The 23,831-nt window shown below is 38.9% G+C and overlaps 2 protein-coding genes across 3 annotated transcripts in view; both read left to right on the top strand.

Annotated features, from left to right (window-relative positions):
* The first annotated feature begins 14,564 nt into the window (after positions 1-14,564).
* On the top strand, positions 14,565-18,881 carry rpl38 (ribosomal protein L38). Its single transcript, XM_074619512.1, has 5 exons — positions 14,565-14,630; positions 14,836-14,862; positions 16,066-16,126; positions 17,094-17,216; positions 18,740-18,881. The coding sequence occupies exons 2-5, from the start codon at positions 14,860-14,862 to the stop codon at positions 18,763-18,765; spliced, it is 213 nt and encodes a 70-aa protein (XP_074475613.1). The 5' UTR covers positions 14,565-14,630; positions 14,836-14,859; the 3' UTR covers positions 18,766-18,881.
* A 1,798-nt stretch (positions 18,882-20,679) lies between these two features.
* ttyh2 (tweety family member 2) overlaps positions 20,680-23,831 on the top strand; it is a 70,859-nt gene continuing 67,707 nt past the window's right edge. Inside the window, exon 1 of one of the 2 annotated variants that reach the window (XM_074619722.1) lies at positions 20,680-21,129. In XM_074619722.1, the coding sequence (XP_074475823.1) occupies positions 21,001-21,129 (129 nt within the window). In that variant the 5' untranslated portion in view covers positions 20,680-21,000. The remainder of the gene's footprint in view (positions 21,130-23,831) is intronic. The other variant, XM_074619723.1, reaches the window with a different exon arrangement.

Consider the following 23,831-nt stretch of genomic DNA (forward strand, 5'->3'; position numbering starts at 1 on the left):
TTGTAATATTCTAATTTAATTGTTTATGGTTATAGTATTTAATGTTATCCCATCTTTGCACATTTTTAACAGCATTTCCTCTTCTGAATCCCCTTAAAGATGGCTGGTAGAATTACCTAATTTCCCCGCAGAGACCCGCAATATTTCTTTGTAATATTATTCTCTTTGATATCTCCTGCCAGAGCTGCTATTCTCATACATTACTACTCCTCTCCGTGATAAGTTATAGTTATCGCTGTCTTGCACTCTAAGGATTTTTTTAAATATATTCCAAAAGGCTTCTTACTTCCCGTGATCTGTAGCTGTACAATTCATATTTGTGTGAACTCCAGCTCTCTTACAAAACTAGACACCGGAGGATTGAGACAGATGTGATGCCCTGCTATTGAACAAAAAAAAAAAAACGGGATGAATCATGAATGAATAAGAAAACGGAGAATGTGCTGTTGAAAGGTCCATCCATCCATCTGCAACCGCTTATCCCGTTAGGGGTCGCGGGGGGGGGCTGGAGCCGATCCCAGCCGACATTGGGCGAAGGCAGGGTACACCCTGGACAGGTCGCCAGTCCATCGCAGGGCTGACACATAGAGACAGACAACCATTCACGCTCACATTCACACCTACGGGCAATTTAGAGTCCACAATTAACCTAACCTGCATGTCTTTGGACTGTGGGAGGAAACCGGAGTACCCGGAGAAAACCCACGCTAACACGGGGAGAACATGCAAACTCCACACAGAAGGGTCCCAAGCCAGATTCGAACCTGCAACCCTCTAGCTGTGAGGCGCCAGTGCTAACCACTGCACCACCGTGCAGCCCACCTGTTGAAAGGTTTTCAAGGATTTTCTTTTGGTTACTCTCCGAATAAACTTCTTTATTTCCTCTAATGCAAACTATACATGATTTGGCAATGATGTTTTTCACAGATCAGGAGACGGTGAGGACGTTTAATAAATAAAGCACAGATGAACAGAAATCATTGAACTTTTTAAAGGGCGTGAAACAAAAAACACATTTACAGTTTTGACCCTATATTCAAGAGATTTATATTTTTTTATTTTTGAAATGAAGTTAAATGCCCTCCATCATACCCACTTGGCACTATTAACACATGTGGGTGTACAGGAGTGTCTGCGGGTCGATCCTCATCTGCGTTGCCATGGAGAAAATAGCTCAATGCATGAGGGTCAAGAATGGGTCAGTAATGGAAAATAGAATGCAGTTATCACCCTTTAAAGACATGACCTCTGCCTGTAGAGGTGTTTCTCTTTTCTCTGCATGCTTACTTAGTATCTGGCATTAAGGCGATTACAAAAGCTGAAAATATGTTAATGTAGAATTTCAAAAGAGTGTGACTGAAGTGGTACTTTTTAAGCAAGGACAGCTTAAAAACCCTCTGTGACTTTCCCCCAAAGAAAAGAAATATGTTTACATGCCTCCATTGGCAGTCGGTGAATGGGGGAGTTACAGAATGGATAAATAGATCCATTTTGTTTTGGAGATCATAAATATCTCATCTAACTAGAACGGTATGGTGGAGGAGAGATTGGATAAATATTCAACGACGCGAGGGAGGGAGTAGGTGGAAAGTGAGGGATTTCAATATACCTCCATAAAGCAATAGACTGCAGCAGCAATATTTGCTATGCACAGAATGGCAAGTGCTGGTGAACTGTTTTTTGGCATTTGAAAATAGACACTCTGTCCCATCTTCCCAAAGTGCCCCGCAGCCATTTTATAGCTTAATCAGGGCGCTGGAAGAAGGACTTCTCTCCTTCTGTGATATCACCAATTGCCCTTAGAATTCATCTTAATATCTTTTGCTACAGATCATCACCTAATTACCGCTAACAAAGAGCAGCTGGAAGGTACATGGTATTAGAGGAAGTAATGATCCAATGGTAATGAGAACAACGAGTAAGATATATAGACATTATGTAAAACGGAATCAATGTTATGAGCCCACTAGTTTCAAGTATTGAAAGCATGCAAACAATGGAGAGGGAGGAGTGTGGTGTTGATTCGTGACATCAACACTATATGCTGCAAAGGGTAATTTGTATACAGTAGTCATAGCAACCACCTCAGATAAAAAACAATTGCACTTCACAGGTACTTATTTGCGCTGCTTTAAGTGGTTTGAAAATAGTATGATGGATTAGGGCTAAATAATAATGAAAGCAGATTTTGTTCAAGGGGCACTCCATTGATTTTACACATGTAGAAAACAGTTGTATAACGTCCTCTATGGCTCTGAAGTGCACTTACTAAAATCTGAGTAAACAACCCAGATGATGTCCTCAGGGATACCTCAGATTGGGCTTCAGACTGCAGAGTTTTGACTCAAAGTCTGAGCTACAAACTGGGGGAGTTTGAAAGACATTAAGGCAGGGAAAGCCTAATGAGAGACACTATTGAGTTGCATTATGGGAAAGGTAGGAGCCAGTGTTTTTGGTGCAATACTAAATCGATGGAGTACCCCTTTAAGAGATGAAAGCAGGGCTGGTTGAAATAAATCTTGATAAAAGAAAAATGCTAATTTTTCAGTAATGGTGAATATGTTGTTAATGGACGCACATCTTAAAGTAGAAGACATTACTTGGAATGACAGTGATGTTTCCAGACTAAAGAAGTATTTATGCTTAACACAAGGGGAGTACCGTCATTGTACCATTGTATCTACCTCAAAGGTTTGGATTTATAGTTGAGCATCTTATTTCACCCGTTGCTAGCACCACTGCCACACTAAACACAGGCTCTATTATGCTTTAATTATGTTGCCCAGCTGCGTCTATCGTTTTAGATGAAACCACCGCAACGCTTCCCAACGTTGGACGCTTGGGGGGCGGTCACTAGACACAGGCTGTCCCCACCTGATTGGACGAACGCTTTCCCGCCGTGGGCTGCTGCTCCCAGCTTTAAAATCGGAAACAGTATGGAGGCTCGTTTGGAAACTTTCTACTCTCATATCAAGAAATTAGTTCACCGAAATGCTACCAGAATGCATTGCATGGCTGCTTACATAGATAATGAATGGGGAGCGTGGAAAGCACGGAGCCTGTGGACACGGACCATTACTCCCTGCCGTTAGGAGACTAGTGGCCACCAGCCCACTGTGATCCCCAGCGCTGGGGTTTGCGCTGGCTGAACTTGAGTTGCTGGCCACTAACTGAAGGTCCGACTCTGGAGCTGCCGTCCGCTTTCCTCCCGGCGAAGTAGTCTCCAGGCGGCAGGGAGTGAGTCGGAGGGTCAGCGGGGTACACTGGCTAGCTAATTCTTGTCTCATTTATGTGGTCTGATAAACAGTAAATTCATCAACACTGCCGTCGACCCTGCATCAAAGCTTTCGTCATACAGAAGTGTGCGTGATTTCATCTAATATGGGTTGGAAAAACAATTAACGCTGCCCAGCTACATACTTAAAGAAGAATAAGAGACTACCGCAGTGAGCAGAAGGTTTGCGTGGAGATGTCCTTTTTAGATGTGTGTTACTGAAAAGCAGCAGATTACGAAGGCTTTCTTTAATTTATTCAATGGTGTCTTCACTATCAACAATTTCTGCCACCTTCAGAAACGTGTTGGGTACAGTATCCCCATAGCCATTACATTTTTGAGGAGGCACCTGCCAGCTTCTATACTATAACTATAAATCAAGCTTAACTCCACACATGTGTAACCAAGCAGAACCTTTGGCAGAAATGCAAATTCACAAATCAATGAAATTTGTCATCCTAATGACTGCATTTTTAAGCTGCTCTGATGCTAAGAGGTGAGTATCAGAGCAGCGTACAGCCAACAGCTCTGCCCGTGCTGAGCAAACAAGAGGCCAGGAAATGTTAGCTGGCTAATGCAGGCCTGCTGTCAGCCAAGACTGACACTGTGGGTGCAGAGCGGTGCAGGCAAGGGCAATCTGACTGAGGGCATGAGGGACGATAGACATCCTGGCACTGCAGGCTGGCAGTGTGTGTGTATGTGTGTGTCTGCGTGTGTGCTGGCTGGAGGGGAGCAAGTGGAAATTGATGGTTGTACAGACACCAAATGGCAGCTGGGCAGGTCTCAGGCATGGTCCAGAGGACAGTCAGAGAGAACCTGTTTATAATGTACTAGACTCTGCTGAACAGTCAGAGCAAAACTGCATGAACAAAGCAAGAGACACACTGAAATGTCGTCATTGTGTTGCTAGGGAACTTCGATTTGAGCCCAGCCCTTGCCCTAATGTGGAATAATTAGCCTGTCTATGAAAAATACAAGATTGTAATCAAAAAGAAAGACGATTAGCAGATTAGCCCAGCGGTTAAAAGTTAACATGCTATCCCTCTTCTGCCGCCTTCTCCGAGCTGGACCCAGACCGAGGCAATCAATGACTAGTCACTCTATTTAATGATTCTTAAAATGACACAGTTGTGATATAATGCTGGATGGCTGTTTAAACTGAGTACACTTTAACTGTTAAAGGTGCTAAATGCGAGATTAGATGCATTTATATTGCCTCCGCATGGCTCTCAGCATGGCGGCTCGAAGCTCATTAACACATTTGAAACACATATACAAGAAAATATACATTTACATAAATACAACAGAAAAAAAACCCATCTGTGCATGTGTTGAGGAAGTGGATCAGCTGAGTGATCACTGAGGCAACATTGCAAACAGTTGCGCCTATTCAATTTGAAAGAGCAACAGCCGATGGCGTAACTTTCAGCAACTCAGTCAGTTTTAGTGACATACTTATGTAACGCAATATTAAACCATATCGATATAAGTGAGGGATAATGCACAGCGAACCGGTCATTGTTGTGAAATAAACCCCACAGGTGGACCCCGAATGACCTGCTAGCTGTACATTATCCCGCTTATTACACAGCTACTTACTTAAGAAATCAATCATTTGAGACAAAAAACGTCCGCCAGTGTCCGACATCAGAACATAACCATGGTCTGTTATAGAAAAATAACAGACCGTAGAACGTCGTGAATCGAGTATTCAATGAAGCCGTGTAATAAACGGTATTGTCTCATCCTATATCTTATTTCAAAATATATCAATATACCTTAAAATGACGATATACCGTTCAGCACTACCGGCAATGTCAACAAAGCACAGAGAAGCTCTGATTACAACACACACAGGGGGATAGGGACTTCATTCTCTGCTCAGGTAGACGTTACTCCTCTATATCTTTACATAGGTAATAGTTGTTTGATGTTGTTTGATAGTTGTTTGATAATAGTTGTTTGATAATGCTCTGGATGTCGTACAAAGCACCTTTAAGGAATTTGTTAAATCCAGAGACGTTCATCTCTGTCATGTTTATATCATGTATAAATACCACTTAAATGTTTTTTTTCTAGGTTTTAATTAAAAAGTTTAAACTGAAGTAAAAATATCAAAACGAAATTCAACTCTAAAGTTCGTAAAATGTTTGAAAATGTATAGTATGAAGAAAAATGTGAGAGGGTACAAGTCTTCTGGTATTTTCTCTCATTCAGTCATTCTCTGTGTAAAACTATTCTTTCATTCTGTTTTATCTCTTCACTCTTCATTAAGCAGAGAAAACTTACTTCTCAAATTCTGTGTCCAGGTAGAAAGAGTCTCCAGCTGCTATTCGACTTGTACACCCCCAACTCTGAAATACTGCATTTTTTATATCCTCTTTTTTGCTGGACCGCAGAGGGGCCCTACAAACGCAAAAGTCTGTCACTGAGGGACTGACTGAGTGATGAAGTTTCGCGATTGGTTGGTCAAGTGTTGGAGTTCCACATTGGCCGTTGCTCTTTCAAAATGAAAAGGCGGGAACAGACCTTTATGCGAATGAGCCCATCCAGCGCAATGCGTCCGGCTCATAAAACTTGGACCAAGCTGTCAAACTAGGCGATCTAGTTCTAAAATGAAACGAGATTCAGCGGTGGCATCGCCTATTTCTCTCTTAAAATGTTTTCAGAAGTAGATTTTGGTGGATTGTTTAGACGGAATAACAGAAAGTTTACGAGCAGGCCGCCACGTTGTTTCCTGTTTGAAACAACAAGCAGAAAAGCAGGGGCCAATCACATGCATTCAACGATCGGGTACGTCACCGCTTGAATGGCCAGTTGAGTGGAGCAGCACGTCTTCTAGTGTCCTCGCCGTACCTGGTGAACATGTACCTCTGGATTTAACATTATAGACATGACCACTGACTATTTGTGAAACAATTTAGCCACAAATTCCACAAGGTCCGGACATATACTCGGTTTTGACCGAGTCTTGTTTTTGTTCACGCCAGAGCCAATCACAACTTTGTTCCCATGCCTGGCCCAATCCCATTTAACCTGCGACTCTCTGTATATGGTCATATTTGAGAAGGAATATGTTCACATATGCAGTATTAACACATTAAAGCAACTACAGTATGCTGTGGTAGTACCAAAAGACAGGTAAATGTAGTGCTGATCTAACCCTGGTCCAATGAGAAAGGCTGAAAGTGCCACATTCTTATTTTACAATTCATTTCAAAAGCTTATATCATCAGAATACTGTCATCAGAAAGACGATGTGGGCTCTGCTTCGACTGGCTTCAAAGTTATAAAACACTACTTAAGAATAGTCTTTTCAACCTTGCTTCCACTCAAAAAAATCCTTCATAGCTGCTCTCAAGACGTCTGTCTTCCTTCAATGTAGCATTCATCCACCACCACAAAGTGTCTCGATGTAATTCAAGGCACAGTTGGTCGGCCCTCAGGCCCTGCACAATGGGAAAACTGGAAAACGCCTAAGGGGTAACAAGTGGAATAGATGTCTGCTTGGGCTGGATGGAATAGGTGACACACATCTATGTATTCTACTCTAACAGGGTGTCCTTCAGTTGAAACATGTACTTTCCTCTTAAGAAACATCCGCTGCAACTTTTCAAGGAGCTCAGGGTCATTCTTATGACTACCTGTAACCTCTGTGACTTCTTCGGTATAAGCTCTCAATACAGCACGATATCTGAAAAATACTCTCTATTCTCTCCTGTGTCTTTCTTGCTGAACAGGCCTGAGCAGCAGCGAGTTGTGACAAAAGCCGACATAGGACATAATGGAGAAGTTCGCAGTAAACTTTCTCAACAGTTTGTGGCTACTCTGACAAGTCTAAGCACATTCACATTGAGATTCTGTCAGGGTAAACCCTCAGACTCTCTAATAATCTCCCCTCGTCTGCAGATGTACTTTAAGTTTGCCTCTGATAAGGCTGCCGGAAAGGGGATCAATACTTGACAAATCAATCTGATCAATAATCAGGGAGATTAGGGAAGCAGTGCGGTAGAGAGGATTTTGAAGTGCTCTCCTCCTGCATTCCTAATGACAGGCACAACTTGAACACAACTTCAATGACACAGCCGTTCATTTTAATTTCACATTAACTTTTAAGCCTTTGTATTTCATCCCACATTATCACCGGAGGTGGTTTCCTGCAGTGAATAACAACTTTTTAGATATACAGTTAATCCTTTACATATAAAAATGCATCCTACCAGTTCTGCTCTATTTACCGGTGCATTCACGCGAGACATTTAAAACCTTCTACCGACTTCATGACCGAAGTAAATCCAATAATGACGGTTCAATAAACTATTCCAGATAATCTTTTGTTGCTTTTCATCCATAGATCAAACCGTGATTAATAACAGACACCTGCCGTTGCATTACTCATCAGCTCTCGGGTGAAGCTGCTCGTGCTGTCGCCCTTATAGACCCCGCAGGCAGGAATGATGTGTATCATTACCTACAATGTCTATGGAGGAGCTCCTCAAATTCCATCATCCACGCTTTACGTGTCTGTTAGAGTTAAAAAACATCTCTAAGCCGAGATCATTCGTTTCCTCTAACCCCCCACTTTGCCTTTTTAATAAGCCAGCGCATGAGTTACAAAGTACGAGCATCTCCAGCCTGAGGGTACATATTTGTATTACTAACTTGACACAAAAAGGGGGATTATAGTTTCGGGGTACTATTTAAATACCAGGTGTGTCCAAAAATAAAGGACTTTAAATGAGTTTTCAGTGCAGAAGGAAATCATAAACAAACACTGTGGAGTATATAACTTAGCAACTGCCCAAGGCAGGCTCATTGAATCCATTTCATTTTACAATTAACACTTGAAATGATGAAGGCACTTACAAATGACAAAGTAGTACAAAATAAATCAGACTCTGATGTTCATTTGTACCTCTTTACTTAAGATTTCATTCAATTTGTTTTTTTTTCCTTTTTACAAAATTAACCAAAACACTGACAGCGAGGAAGATCATGGGTAGATAATAACGAGAATAAATGTTAAATCAAACACTATTACTAAGCTTGTTTACCAGATTTGTAGTCTAGAGCTGCAACGATTGATTGATTGATTGATTGATTAGTTGTCAACTATTAAATTAATCGCCCACTATTTTGACAATCGATTAATCTGTCTGAGTAATTCTCTGATTCCAGCTTCTTAAATGTGAATATTTTCTGGTTTCTTTACTCCTCTATGACAGTAAACTGAATATCTTTGAGTTGTTGACAAACAAGAGATTTTTTCTCGGGCTTTGGGAAACACTGATCGACCATTTTCTGACATTTCATAGACCAAACAACTAATAGATTTATCGACACTGAAAATAATCGTTAGTTGCAGCCATAATTCAGTCAATGCTGATCTATAAAGGAAACCATTTAGTGAATCTTTGGATAGATCGGGAAAAACAACACTGAATGGAAACGCTATTGACTCTTCCAGCCCATGTTCAAATTATAGGACAGGCAGAGAGAAAGTCCATATCTCTAAAGATACATGTACTGAAGCCGAAACAAAGCTTAGATGTATTGATAAGTAGAGTAATGGGTTGTTTTTGGCCAGAAGATTATGGGGTATAAACCTGATTGTATGGGGTCTATTATACAATCAAATGTTTGTTTTAGTCCTGCAATCACTCCCTTTCCAAAATATAGTGTGGTGACTAGTGGAGTCCATTCCTTGATACACAGCGTCTCCCATTGTCACAGTGAGGATGAGACACAGTTCAAACACCTTTGGAGCGATAACTCACTGCCCTCTACTGCCGGGAAAGCAGAACTGCAGTTGTGAGAAACTATTTAGAGTCACGCTGGGTTTCTGCAAAACAGCTTGGCACAGAGGATCATGTTTGTTGCTGTGCGAGCAAAATGAAATAAAGATCATCCCGGTGCAGAAGAGCTTTAGTTAAACCGAGCATGGTCATTTGTTGTAATCTATGAGGCTGAGCTGATCCTCCCTGTGCACTATTACACTATTACTGTAATACATCCACCCCTCACAGATACGGACATTCAATAAGGATAACAAATAACAACAGATCATACAATAAAACTGGGAGAAATACCAGAAAAGCACACACTTATTCCCATGAATTAATAAAGTTAAGCACTTGCATCATACTAATACAGGAAAATATCTTCAATACACTCATATAACACATAATGCTCTGTCTAAAAAGCTCAAAATACATACTTAACATTGTTTTATCAGCTTGATACGTCATTACTTTTCCTAATTTTATGAGAATAGCTTATAAATATGATTTTAAACTGATGTTATGTTTCAGAAGTCCATTACAGAAACAGAGCCATTACTTCTTTTTATATATTACAGTATAATTAATTATAAAAAGTACTTTTATGCAGCACAATCCCTGAAAAATCACAGATTTTACTAATAAAACCCTAAAAATAAATTTATAACAGTTTATTCTCTATCTAATTCACTCCAAACATAAGTAACATAACGATATAGGATGTCCATTTCTTTGCCTGTAAATGACTTTCTGGCAAACAAAATGAATATGTATTTCTTCATGCATAGCCTGTAACAAATATAAAACAATTTCTAGTATTGTTTCACCTTCATCAAGCCCAGTTTGTGGCAAATACATCTCTAATTATTCTTCAATACTTCTCTAAATACCGGTATTGGGTAGAGCTGGGCGATATAACGAAAATCTTCAATCACAATATAGGTCATTTCATATCTCCATGACGATATAAATCACGATATGGCATGTTTTCTGGTAACTCAACAAATAAATAGTCTTTATGAAATAACAACACGGTAAAGCCTATATTTGTATACTCTTGTGTCAATCAAATACTTGAAAAATGAAAAGTACTGAGTATTTTCTCACAGTTTTAATTGAAATAATAGAGAAAAAATGTAATATAGGCCTAGCCTATATAGAAACGATATAGAAAAATATATACGATAGACATTTGTATATAGTTTTGACGAATTTTTACATCATATTGCAGCCTTAGTATTGGGTTTTACAGTCACACTACACTTACAGCAGTGGGATTTCTGTGACCCCAAACAATAACAAAAGTAAAACCAAGGTCAACAAATCCGGGTTAAATAACAAACTATTCACCGTGTTGAATTTATATTGTATAATGCATAAGATAAGCTCCTCACTATCCACCACTATATCAGATTTCATACTGTTCATACAACCCTATAACAATGACACACTGTAGATCCATCATATCACACACTCTGAACAGTGATAGAGGACATCGCACATAATCGATCCAGCATCCTTTTACTGAAGCTAAGAGTTGCCCTCACATTCCCTCAGCTATGTCAAGGAGCGGTGTCAATGAATGTCTGTTGGAGAAATAGAGTATAATCTCCTCTGCCGCAAGGAGAACAAAACTGTTCATTTCAGTCCCTGTTATGGTGAGGAAAATGGTTCGAGAGGGCAAACAAGCAAACAAGCAATGACGGCATGAAAATGTACATTCTGCAGTGGTTTTCTAGCCTGTACTTGTGTTGCAGGTGATTGCAGACGCGCTCAGAGGTCATGCTCTGAGTTCCTGAACCATTACTGAAACAAACTGCACTCCATCTTTCACCTTGATTGACAAGAGACTGCTGAAAATTTAAAATCCTGAGCGGAACGTGTCCAATAGTACAAGCACTGATTGAGTATCTAGGGAAAGATGGCCTGTGGACTCGGGCAAACGGGAAGATAGTAGGTTGATTAAAAACGACTGATCTGGTGTTTCCTGTCTTTATGAATTAATGCCATGTCAAGGCGGATTTCCGTGGAAATGGACTAAGGTGTCACTCAAATTTTAACGACCAAATATGCTCGGCTCGCACAGATCTCCTGGTGTAAATTATTGACAAAGCTGGTCTGTCGTATTTGAAACTTGAATACTAAAACAGACTTCACCTGATGGAGCTCATTAATGAACTCTAACATCCATACTGAATCTGTATTCAATAGTGCACTGAGTATATTTGCCATTTCCTGAGCCTCAACTATTTCCTGTAAAACAAAGTATATGTACAAGAAATTAGAAGACAAAGCATTACCTTAAGCTAAAGAAAAGTAAACTGACACCCACCGAGCAGAAATGTGTTTCACAACTTTTGGCTCCAGCAGGATTGGTCCATTAACTGTGCTCGGCTGCTGCAGATATATATATCGAATTATTTTTGTCAAGTTGTGGGGATAATAGATGGGAATTTCTTCTGTGTGAACCATTTATATTCTTAAAGGCTTATTATTCTGGCACCCTTTGGATTTATCTGTCCTGACTGTAAAAGATAATTGAACCCATAAGTCAGCAGGTTTGGTTGTAATGTGTGTACGTGTCAGAGATGTCTCTGGCGAATCTTTTTTTGCTTTTTGAGCAACCATAATTTACAGTTAGTCTGAAACGAAAGAAATACCTGACAGAATATATATACAAGTAAAAACACACAACGCAGCAGTCTTGCAGGAAACAAATTGGGCCTTCCGGGCTTACAGTCTCTCTATCCACAGTTATTTCAGTTTAAGAAGAGAAAAAGTAAAGAATAAGAGGAGTAAATGATTTAGATAGATAGATAGATAGATAGATAGATAGATAGATCGATACAGTAGATAGATAGATAGATAGATAGACTTAAATTCAACCAGCACATACATTAATCAGAAGACACTAATTAATGAAGCAGACTGAATATAGCCTATTAAGGCTGCTTTATCTTCTTTCTCTATGAACAGTAATGTTGCATCACCCAGAGGCAGTCTGACCTTGAGTTGCTTAATAAATCTGGAGCCCTAACACCTGTCTACTGTGTGAATATAATCCTTAAAGCATTTTAATACAACGTCAAGTTTACTTTCACCTTTGCCTTCCTTGCTAAATTAATTTTTCTTTTCTTCTTTTCAATTTTTCTGGCAAGATATATATATATTTTGGAGGAGTCTGTTCTGAATAAGTTTTATTGTCCATACAAGAGGAGCTATAATTGACTTTAGAACCAGCTAAGTTGTCTATCTATCCTCTTCTACTGAACATTTTACTTTATGCACTTCATATTAAGCATATCAGTGGCATTTAAGGTGGAATAAATGGTGGGACAACTACTTTGCAATATACTACTGTGCAATATATCCTTGATGCAATATACACCTTAAGTGCAACTACCTTTGTTTACATTTTATTTATTACATCTATACCCTACCTGTTTTACAAGTGCAATTACCTCTGTTTACATTACATCTATTTTTATATTTCATACTTCTAGTGTAACACTTCCGTTTATATTTATTTATTACATCTACTTTACCTGTTTTTATTTGCTTTATAACTGTGTGTGTTTTACCTGTTATATGTTTTATCTGCCTCGTTTAGTCTTGTCAAGTATGTGTTTTAAAGCTCTGACCAGAAGTGGAAACTGTGAATCTCGTTGTATTTAGTACGATGACAATAAAGCTTTCTATTCTATTCTATTCTATTCACAGATGTAAAACCAGAAAATTGCACAGTTTGACATTATGCACCATTTAACACTTTGCCACACAGTTTAACACAGGTGCTAGCTCATCCTACTGGGTACATACCTCCTCAACTTGTCATATGGTGCTCATTTCCTCTTGTGCAGGTGTTGTCCTGTTGTTTTCATGCTTGGTAATCCTCTCAGAAAGATGTTTGAGATCCTGAAAGTCTGTTCTTGTCCAGGTACCATCCAGAAACCCAATAAAACACACAGGAAGCAAAACAAAAAGGGTCTCCTCCAACAAGCTGGTAGTTAGCCACTTTACTAATTAACAAGCCAACAGTTAGCCACTTTACCAGTCAACTTTAAATCTCATTATTTTTACCAGCGGTTTGGTTTATAACTATATTCAGCGGCTGGTGAGCACCGAGGTGTTTTAATCTCAAGTTTTCCTTCAAAAAGCATATTTTCATATCCGTGCAGTAGAAGATAATCCACATCTTCATGGTGAGTTCATCATTAACAGACCTTCTGCTAGCTAACTCCAAACTCTGACGTAATTGACCAATTAACCAATCAGATTGCAGCTGAGTACCAGCCATTCAGCCCCGCGTTCCATCCGGTTTCAAATGCTTTGGGAGCCAAACTAACTGCAACACCATTTCAAAACTATTATATCCAGCCACTGACTTTACATTGCGGAATAAATATTATTTGTATGTTATTCCTTAATCCAGAATTACAATTTGTTTTTCCTGTTGCCAGCAGATGGGGCTATTTTTCTGGAAATTGTATGTTTTTATGACCTGAAAAGTGCTTATGTGTATCATCTGTGTTCAGTTCAGCACCCAATGAATAAATTCATAGTTGCGGAGACAACAAATCATTGACAAGCATCAGGTTGAAATGGAACTGTGTACATTACAACGCAGATGTGATAAACAGGACAAAAGCAATCTGAATAGTACAGGGCTGCAAATAACAATTATTTTCATTGTCAATTAATCTGTTGATCGTTTTATTGATTAGTTGTTTGGCCTATAAAATGTCAGAAAATTGTGAAAAATGTCAATCAGTGTTTCCCAAAGTCCAAGATGATGTCCTCAAATGTCTTGTTTTGTCCACAACTCAAAGATGTTCAGTTTACTGTCATAGAGGAGTAAAGAATCCAGAAAATATTCACATTAAAAAAGCTGGAATTAAAATAGTTGGCGATTAATTTAATAGTTGACAGCTAATCGATTAATCAATTAACTGTTGCAACTCTAGAATATTCATATATACTGTATACACTTTTATGTACATTTATGTGCTTCTTTATATGCCTAGCTTAGTGTTGTAAGAAGGATAGCTTATTTCAAAAGGTGATTATCTTGGTAGATGAAATTAGACTTCTTCCCTGGGTTTAGAAAGCCAACATTTAATTTTGTCAATTGTTCTCTGAATAGATTGAGTTATTTAAGTATTATCTTGAGGTATTGGCATTAATTTAATGCAAGTGTTTCACAATGTAGTCAGCTTTCTTGTCTTCATTTCATTCTCACTGTGCAATATAATTTTCCACTTGTGCAATTTTGTTAATAGTCTGTTTATTGTCAATATTGTATATACTGCTCCTATTTTTATACTTCCTTCTATTTAAATGGTTCATATTTTGTTACTTGTTAATAGCCTACAGTACAGAGGTCCCATATTTAACGCTTATTCTGTTTAAACTACTCTCTAAACGTCAAATTCCCACTTTACAACCTACAACCTGGCTACAACGGGTCATACGCTTTTCTGCCTCAACACTGTCCCTCTGTTCTTACCGTAGCGCGGTATAAAAGCCTCCCTAACCGGAAGTCCCGCCCCTTTTCATCTTCCTCTCTGGCCGACTGAGTGAGTCTCACATTCACACATAAACAAAAATAACGATTTCTATCATCATCCATCCTCTTTAACGCTAATAACCACATCCCCAGTCTGCTAGATTATCATTAAACACTCCAGTAGCTACATTCTGAGCTAACTATTTGTTTTACAACACTTTTATTCCCGTTGTTATAACCGATAAACTGACTGCTATCTTCTCTCTGCTCTCCAGCGTTCAGTCCGCTGAAACGGCAGCATGGTAAGCTCTTAATCTCATTTAAATACATCTATAGCTTAAGTTCGCATGGCTGATAATGTTGTATATTGTGAGTTTGTGAATGGAGTAACGTTAAATGTGTTTGTGGTCTATGAAGCGTCAGATAGCATGTAGTATTGCTTGTTAGCGTTAGCATACTGCTGCAGCCTGTCGCACAGGAATGACGTGTTGAGGAGCACATTGCAGCATGAGTTTACCTCAATTATGACCTGCAACTGTAAAACTACCAGTCTAACTGTGTGGTTGTGGTGAACTGATGAAGTCTTATCTTAGGTTAACCAATGGTGCCCAGTTATTTACAAGTACTTAAATAAATAAAATGGATCAGACAGCTGCAGCTGATTCAGAAAGCTGCTGCTAGAGTCCTCACTAAGACCAATAAAGTGGATCATATCAGTCCAGTTCTGAGATCTTAACACCTGTCTCTCAGAATTGATTTCAAAATACTCCTGCTGGTTTATAAAGCACTAAATGGTTCAGGGCCAAAATGCATTTCTGATCTTCTATGTTATGAACCATCCAGACCTCTCAGGTCATCTGGATCAGGTCTGCTTAGTGTCCCCAGAGTCAGAACTAAACATGCAGAAGCAGTGTTCAGTTTTTATGCACCAAATATCTGGACCAAGCTCCCAGAAACCTGCAGGTCCAACTCAGTTCTTTTAAATCAAAGCTTCAAACTTTCCTGTTTGCTGCTGCCTTTTATTAAACCAGATAATGATCTTATACTGAACTAGAGCTTTTACTCTTGTGTTATATTCTATTTTAGCTTCTATCCTAGCTTGTTTTTATTTTCTAATATTTAATGTTTTTATAACCGTTTTAATTGTCTTAATGTTCTTTTGCACTTTGTCTCAATGTTCTTGAATGTTTGTGTGAAGCACTTTGATTTGCCCTGTTGCTGAAATGTGCTATACAAATAAAACTGCCTGGCCTGACTTACTTTGAATTAAAGACTTGTTTTGGCTGTCAGCAAGATAATGCAAACATCTCAGGCTGATGTGCTCGTGATGCTTTTTATGTCTTGCTAGAGCAATGATGGACCTAGTGCTGGGTTTCGATTTCTAGCAGAAACATCAGTTCCACCGGTCCCCTAACATCACTTTGTTGTTCACATTCTCAATCTGTTAGTTTTGATGCTTTTTTCTCAATAATAATTGTGCCTGCTTTGTTGTTATTTATTTGTAGCCTCGCAAGATAGAAGAAATCAAAGATTTCCTGCTTACAGCCAGGAGGAAGGATGCCAAGTGTAAGTTAAACTCTTAACTGTCACCTGACTACTGGTTGATGTAAATGAAAGTGATGCATTTCTTAACCTTGAATATATATATATATATATATATATATATATATATATATATATATATATATATATATATATATATATATATATATATATATATATATATATATATATATATATATATATATAAGCACATTTAAATGGCATGGTTGACATGCAGGTGACAACTTGTAGGTTATATTTGCCCCTGCCAACGCTTCTTTTTATGGGTCCATAATTTACTGAGAAGTTTCCTATTAAAAAACATGTAATTTGCCATTTCTTACAGAGGAAGTAGAGACTGTATTAATTATCACCTCCAATTTATTCCAATTTATTCCAAACTAGTACAGTGTCTGTTCCAAACGTGCCTCAGTGTGATTGCTTGGCCTCCGCTATTGGTGCGCGCAGCTTTCTGTAGAACTACACTATTAAATAACTTCACACTCGACACTGCAGGGTCCTCAGCAATACACCTGACAAGTGTGAAGTTGAGCCGGTTGCCGGGAATGTCTAAGAACAGACGTGCATACATAGAGACTCCTTCCATTTGAGTTGGATAATTGCTGGTGTAACCTTGAGTCTTAAGTCAGGGCTTAGCAGGCCAGCCGAACATGCAAAAGTGTGAAATGTGTCTACAGGCAAGCTTACAAGTCAAGATATATGGAGAATAAAGTTTTCAACAATAATTAAAAAATTAATTACCTTTCCTATTTTCCTATAGGTATTTCCATTTATAAGTGTGTCTTGGAAACTGCCTAGGAAATATTTCTGAAAATATGGACCTGTAGAATTATGCATTACAACGGCCTGATTTGGAAAATGTACAAATTCTTGTTCGTCTGTCCCCGGGAAGTTTGAATTGTGATTTTAATCCAAATAGATGTTTCTATTGATGTGTTGAATCTGAACTGGCTTGTTTGTCTTCCCTCAGCCGTAAAGATCAAGAAGAACAAGGACAATGTTAAATTCAAGGTGCGCTGCAGCAGGTACCTGTACACCCTGGTCATCACAGACAAGGAGAAGGCTGAGAAGCTCAAGCAGTCCCTTCCCCCAGGTCAGTAGCACTAACAACAAGTCATGTACATTTGAGCTTGAACATAGTTCTGTTTTAAGGAGTTTGCATCTTTTCCTGATGGTACCCTGTGGAGTTTTGGACCACTTGGAGTGGGTCTGAGTTTCTCGTTCTACTTTAATGTGCACATGCATGCCAAAAGCCCATGGATGGCATGATACGTTTCTGTTGACTGCAGGGGATGGCTATAGTGGCAGCAATGTACTCTAAAAAGAAGCATTGTGCTAATAATAAAATAACTCAAACTGATGTAAACAAGGCAGTTTTTCAGATCATTCGTAGAAACACATTGCATCAGTTTTACAATGTAGGAAATAGCTTCAACGGGTTTATTGGGCCTCAGGAACATAACCAGTGCATCTTGGGTAGAAACAAATGTATAAGCTGAAGTTGTTTACAATAAAAACTCGGCTGGGTTTTGCAGCATTTTAAATGGGATGAGTCCACGGGGGGTAGATAATATTGGGTCCCTTCCCATGGAAAATGACTAACTGCAACTTAAAGCACAATTGCAGACACTTCTGCCAAGGCAATTTTATAATATTTGGAAACAGTCTTGAGGCTGATGAAGTTTGCTGAAATTTGGGCAGTCAGAATACTGTAAAAATAACTTAATATGCGGAGAATAGTCTTGTATCATCGCAACGTATGCCAAACAAAGTGCAATGATGAAGAGGAACAGTATTCACAGTATACAAAAGAGAAATGTAAGTGCAGCCAAACGCCTCCATATTATTGCATTTATGATTATCTACTTTGCATTTAAAGGTCACCTGTAAACCCAGGTGTATGTGGGGGACGGCTGTTTTACATTCTGTTAATCTGAATGAGCTTGTAACTAAAACGGTTTGCCAGGTTTTTAATATTGTATTCTTTAGGTAGTTGTTAATACATGATCAAAGTTGAAAAATGAAGAGTATGAAAATAGTGTTTGGGCTTACACTGCAACTAATGTTCTCTAGTTTGCAAACAAATTAGCCCAGAAAATGAAATGTGCTTCTGATAAATGATGCAATTCAATTTGAACAAAAAACAAACACGTGTAAATAAAGCCTTCGGTTGCATCTGTCTTTGGAGATCTGCCAAACTTTGACGCAGATATAATTGGACTGCTATGATTGCATTGATTCAGTTGTATTATTTGTCTAGTTGTGTGCACACAGTTGCTTTTAAGTAATTTGACAAATCATTTTTACAATAAATATTAAGCCTCCATAGTCTCCTTGTTGAAGGATTTAGATCAACTTGGATATGGCTGGCAAACGTTTTTAATGGTAACTGCACAGCTGAAGCCGGTCTGACGGATTTGTCAGATGTTTGAGGTAATTCCCTCTGAACAAGGGATTCTCAAATGTGTTCATTGGTGTGTACTCATGACGCATTCAAAGGAATATTCACAAGAGGAAAAAAGGTTCAAGAATGTCAGATGCAGAAATTGAGTGCCTCGGTCTCTGCTGCTGTGAAGTTTTATATTTTCTAACCTGTTGTCTTTGTGTCTTTTGCAGGTCTGGCTGTGAAGGAGCTCAAGTAAATCCGTGATGTACAAATTGTAATAAAAAATTGGAAAACAGTTATTTCTCTGTGGTCTTGTCTGCTGCATTCTCATGCTGTAATGCCAACATGATGGATTAAAAAAACTGAATTGCACCATGAAGTATTGTCAGTGTCCTGGGTGTGGTGTGTAGACGGCTTGTTAAAACAGGAATGGTCATATGTGGTGTTTTGACATCTTTCCACAAGATGTCAGCTTTGAGCTATAACCAGTGTTAAGAGAACCGCCTCTATTATAAAGGCATGTCAAAGTAACTATCTAAAAATTCTTTATCTTCTTAGTGTTGTATACCTCACATCTCTGATAATCAAATGCCCCTTAAGTACATACTGTATTATGTACTAATGTTTTGTCTGCAATCTAAAGATATTCAGTTTACTGTCATAGAGGAGTAAAGAAACCAGAAAATATTCACATTTAAGAAGCTGGAATTTTTTAAAACCGATTAATCATTGCAGCTCTAGTGCTAGTGCAGCATCACACAAACATGCTACTAAAACATCAATATGCACACTTCTTATAATAAAACCATGGATTACAGAACGGGTGAACTGATGGGTTACTGGGATGAAATCCAGCAGATGGGGGGGGGGGGGTGGCAGTAGCAGTAGCTCTGTCCCAGGGGACTTGGCTTGGGAACCGGGGGGTCAAGTCCCTGCCAACTGGTAGCTGGAGAGGTGCCAGTTCTCGTCCTGGGCCTTGCTAAGCTGCCCTTGAGCAAGGCACTGGACTCCCCAGGGCGCTGTATAGCAGCTGCTCCTCACACTAGGATGGGTTAAGTGCAGAGACTAAATTTCACTGTGCTGTGCTGTGTGTACTATACAAATATGTGACATGAAAATCTGATGAAAATCTGATTTGCATTTTACATTTACAGACAAGCAGCACTCTGGTTTGATTTCACAAGTTTAGTTACAGAGGAAGCTCCATAGAGACTCACCACCCTTTGATTGATGATTGATTAATGTATTTATTTATTTTACAGTTCTTGAAGATGAAAGTTGCTAGTGTTAGACTCAGACATCCTCTACTAGGACATGAATTACACCCCTGCTGTACATTAAAGGTCTTTGTAATTGTCTGAGTTGACCACTAGGTGGCAGTGCTGTAGTTAATTTAACAGATAGACTGATGAAACAAAATTTAAAAATCATAATACCAAAAAGAAAATAATTTTACTACACAGTGAAAAAAGTGTATTTTTTTAACAGTATTACCTCAGACATGTTTGCAGACTGTTATTTCTAAACTCCTCAGAAGGGTGTCTGCGCGCTCCCGTGCAGCTGCCCACTGCTCCTCATACTAGGATGGGTTAAATGCAGAGACTACATTTCACTGTGTGCTGTGCTGTGTACAATACAAATATGTGACAGTAAAATCTGATTTACATTTTTACATTTACAGACAACCAGCACTCTGGTTTGATTTCACCAGAGGAAGTGTCTACAGAAGTAAATACAGCTCCATGTAGACCCACCAGCCTTTAATTAATTAACTAATTGATTGATTGATTGATTAATTAATGTATTCATTCATTTATTTATTTTACAGTTGTTGAAGATGAAAGTTGCTAGTGTTAGACTCGGACATCCTCTACTAGGACATGAATTACACCCCTGCTGTACATTAAAGGTCTTTGTAATTGTCTGAGTTGACCACTAGGTGACAGTGCAGTAGCTAATTTCACAGATAGACTGATAAAACAACATATAAACAATAAAACATGTCAAAATGAAAATAATATTACAACAAAGTGCAAATGTGTAAATTATGTTACGACAAAAGCAAAAAAGTGTATTTCTTTAACAGTATTATCTCAGACATGCTGGCAGACTGATATCTCTAAACTCCTCAGAAGGGGGTGTCTGCGCGCTCCCGTGACTCTCAGTGCGCGTCCCCGCTGGTAGTGAGTGTAGTGTAGTGTGCGTGTGGAGCAGCTGTCTGTTGGATCGGAGGAGCTGGAGGTCCACACACACACACACCGACACACTGGTGCATTATTTCTTCTTTCCTGTAAAGAAGTGGGATTGCACTTTGCAGCACCACTGCTGTCTCTGCAGGACTTCTCCTCATGTGGACCTGAGAGTGTGAGAGCATGCTTTAATGCTTTAACCACAGTCTTTGTCTGATATGAGAAGAAAGGATTAAGATCTCCGGTACCGGGAGGATCATTCAAGCTGTAGCCCAACTTTTGTTTCTCTGGGCAGCTTCGGGATGTCTTCAGCTCGGGTGGATTACATTGCTCCCTGGTGGACTTACTGGCTGCACAATTTCCCTCATATCAACCTGAGGTTTCAGCCCACTGACAACAGCTTCCAGCCTGAAGAGGAGAACTACCAGCAGGTCAGTGGGAGGACATGGGACATGGGGCACATTGTGCACTTATCAAGCAATGTGCATGACACTCAATAGGGAATTTATTTAAGGTCATTGTGACACATTGCATCTTTTTTCTATAATATTCCTTCAATATATGGCTCATAATTTCCCTGACACTCCTGTGGTATCACTGAAATCAGTTTGCTTTCTGCTGCCTTCAGATACACATTACAGTTTGCACTATTGATGACAAAAGTGGGTTGAGTTATGTGCTTTTTTCAGGGGATATCACAGAAATGTTGTTTGCCAGTTGAGACAGAATGCAATGTACATTATTAATAGTGAGTTTATGAGGTTTTTGTGACACTCTTTCTATAATAGTCCTTCAATATATGGCTCATAAGGTTCCTGCTGCTTTCATATTCACATTACAGTTTGCACTATTGATGACAAAAGTGGTCCATAATGTCTCTCTAAGTCCATATTAGGGGCTATATCCAGTCCCAAACATCAGTGGACCTAGTAAAAAAATGCTTGGTGCTATCTGTTTTAGGTGTTGTCATTATAGTGGTCTTTCTAAAAGCAAGTCCTCTTTGCAAAAATGGCATTACACCATTGAGTTAAGTGCTTTTTTCAGTGGATATCACAATATTGTTGTTTACCAGTTGAGACAGAATGCAATGTGCATACTCAATAGTGAGTTTGTAAGGTTATTGTGACACTCTTTCTATAATAATCCTTCAATATATGGCTCATAATGTTCCTGACACTCCTATGATATCACTGGTCATAGAGGTCTTTCTAAAAGCAACTCCTCTTTTGCAAAAATGGCATTACACCATTGAGTTATGTGCTCTTTTTGGAGACAGATTGCAATGTGCATACTCAATAGTGAGTTTAAAAAGGTTATTGTGACACTCTTTCTATAATAATCCTTCAATAAATGGCTCATAATTTCCCTGTTACTCCTGTGGTTTCACTGAAATCAGCTGTTTTCATGCTTTCTGCTGCCTTCAGATTACATTTTGCACAATTGATGACAAATGTGGCCCATCCGAATGTCATCCAGACCAATTGAAGAGTCAACCACATGTATTAGGAGCTATATCTAGTCCCATAGATCAGTGGATCAAGTAAATCTGTTTGGGGCTATCTGTTTTAGGTGTTGTCATCATAGTGGTCTTTCTAAAAGCAATTCCTCTTTGCAAAAATTGCATTACACCATTGAGTTATGGGCTTTTTTCAAAGGATATCACAGAAATGTTGTTTATCAGTTGAGACACAATGCAATGTACATACTCAATAGTGAGTTTATAAGGTTATTGTGACACTCTTTCTATAATAATCCTTCAATATATGGCTCATAATTTCCCTGACACTCCTATGATACCACTGAAATCAGTTGTTATCATTGTGCTTTTTGCTGCCTTCAGATTCACATTATTTTTGCACTATTGATGACAAATGTGGCCCATCTTAATGTCATCCAGACCACTTGAAGAGTCCACCACATTTATTAGGAGCTATAACCAGTCCCATAGATCAGTGGATCAAGTAAATCTGTTTGGTGTTATCTATTTTAGGTGTTGTCATTTTAGTGGTCTTTCTAAAAGCAATTCCTCTTTGCACAAATGGCATTACACCATTGAGTTATGTGCTTTTTATGGGAGACAGAATGCAATGTGCATACTCAATAGTGAGTTTAAAAAGGTTATTGTGACACTCTTTCTATAATATTCCTTCAATATATGGCTCATAATTTCCCTGTTACTCCTGTGGTTTCACTGAAATCAGCTGTTTTCATGCTTTCTGCTGCCTTCAGATTACATTTTGCACAATTGATGACAAATGTGGCCCATCTGAATGTCATCCAGACCAATTGAAGAGTCAACCACATGTATTAGGATCTATATCTAGTCCCATAGATCAGTGGATCAAGTAAATGTTTGGGGCTATCTGTTTTAGGTGTTGTCATCATAGTGGTCTTTCTAAAAGCAATTCCTCTTTGCACAAATGGCATTACACCATTGAGTTATGTGCTTTTTATGGGAGACAGAATGCAATGTGCATACTCAATAGTGAGTTTAAAAAGGTTTCTGTGACACTCTTTCTATAATAATCCTTCAATATATGGTTCATAATGTTCCTGACACTCCTGTGGTATCACTGAAAGTTATCATTATGCTTTCTGCTGCCTTGTCATTATAGTGGTCTTTCTAAAAGTAATTCAAAAATATCATTACACCATTGAGTTATGTGCTTTTTTTCATGGGATATTACAGAAATGTTGTTTACCAGTAGAGACAGAACACGCCCGTCTTGTAAATACTTCCCTCAATTAGGCTTGGTAACATTTTTCATTTATTTTTAGGTTGGACAAATATGTCTTTGTGTCTGTTGGAGAGAGACATAGAGAGAGAGAGAGAGAGAGAGAGAGAGGATCAGAGAGCACCCTCCCTCATGTTGGCGTAGATGTGTGTCACCCATGGGAGTACGAGTGGTTCCCAGTCTCACTCCAAAGGCGGTGACGGGACTGTTTCACACAGTTGTGAAGTGGGTTGGGATCAACTGTTGGAGGACTAATGACCAGCTTGTGAACACATGTCAAGTACTATGAATGATTTATTGTTTCACTGTTTAATTTTTCAGGGTTACAGCTTAGCTTCTGTCAGTGTATGCATGGTACATCGTGCTGAGAATAGATGACATATTTAAGTTGCTGCAGT

This window comes from Sebastes fasciatus, chromosome 20 (assembly GCF_043250625.1).
Source record: "Sebastes fasciatus isolate fSebFas1 chromosome 20, fSebFas1.pri, whole genome shotgun sequence".
NCBI classification, from domain to species: Eukaryota; Metazoa; Chordata; class Actinopteri; order Perciformes; family Sebastidae; genus Sebastes; species Sebastes fasciatus.

Excerpts from the sequence above, each read along its gene's own strand:
- rpl38 (XM_074619512.1), top strand. Across the intron at positions 16,127-17,093 it reads CAGGAGGAAGGATGCCAAGT|CCGTAAAGATCAAGAAGAAC; the intron begins GTAAGTTAAACT and ends GTCTTCCCTCAG. Across the intron at positions 17,217-18,739 it reads CAAGCAGTCCCTTCCCCCAG|GTCTGGCTGTGAAGGAGCTC; the intron begins GTCAGTAGCACT and ends TGTCTTTTGCAG.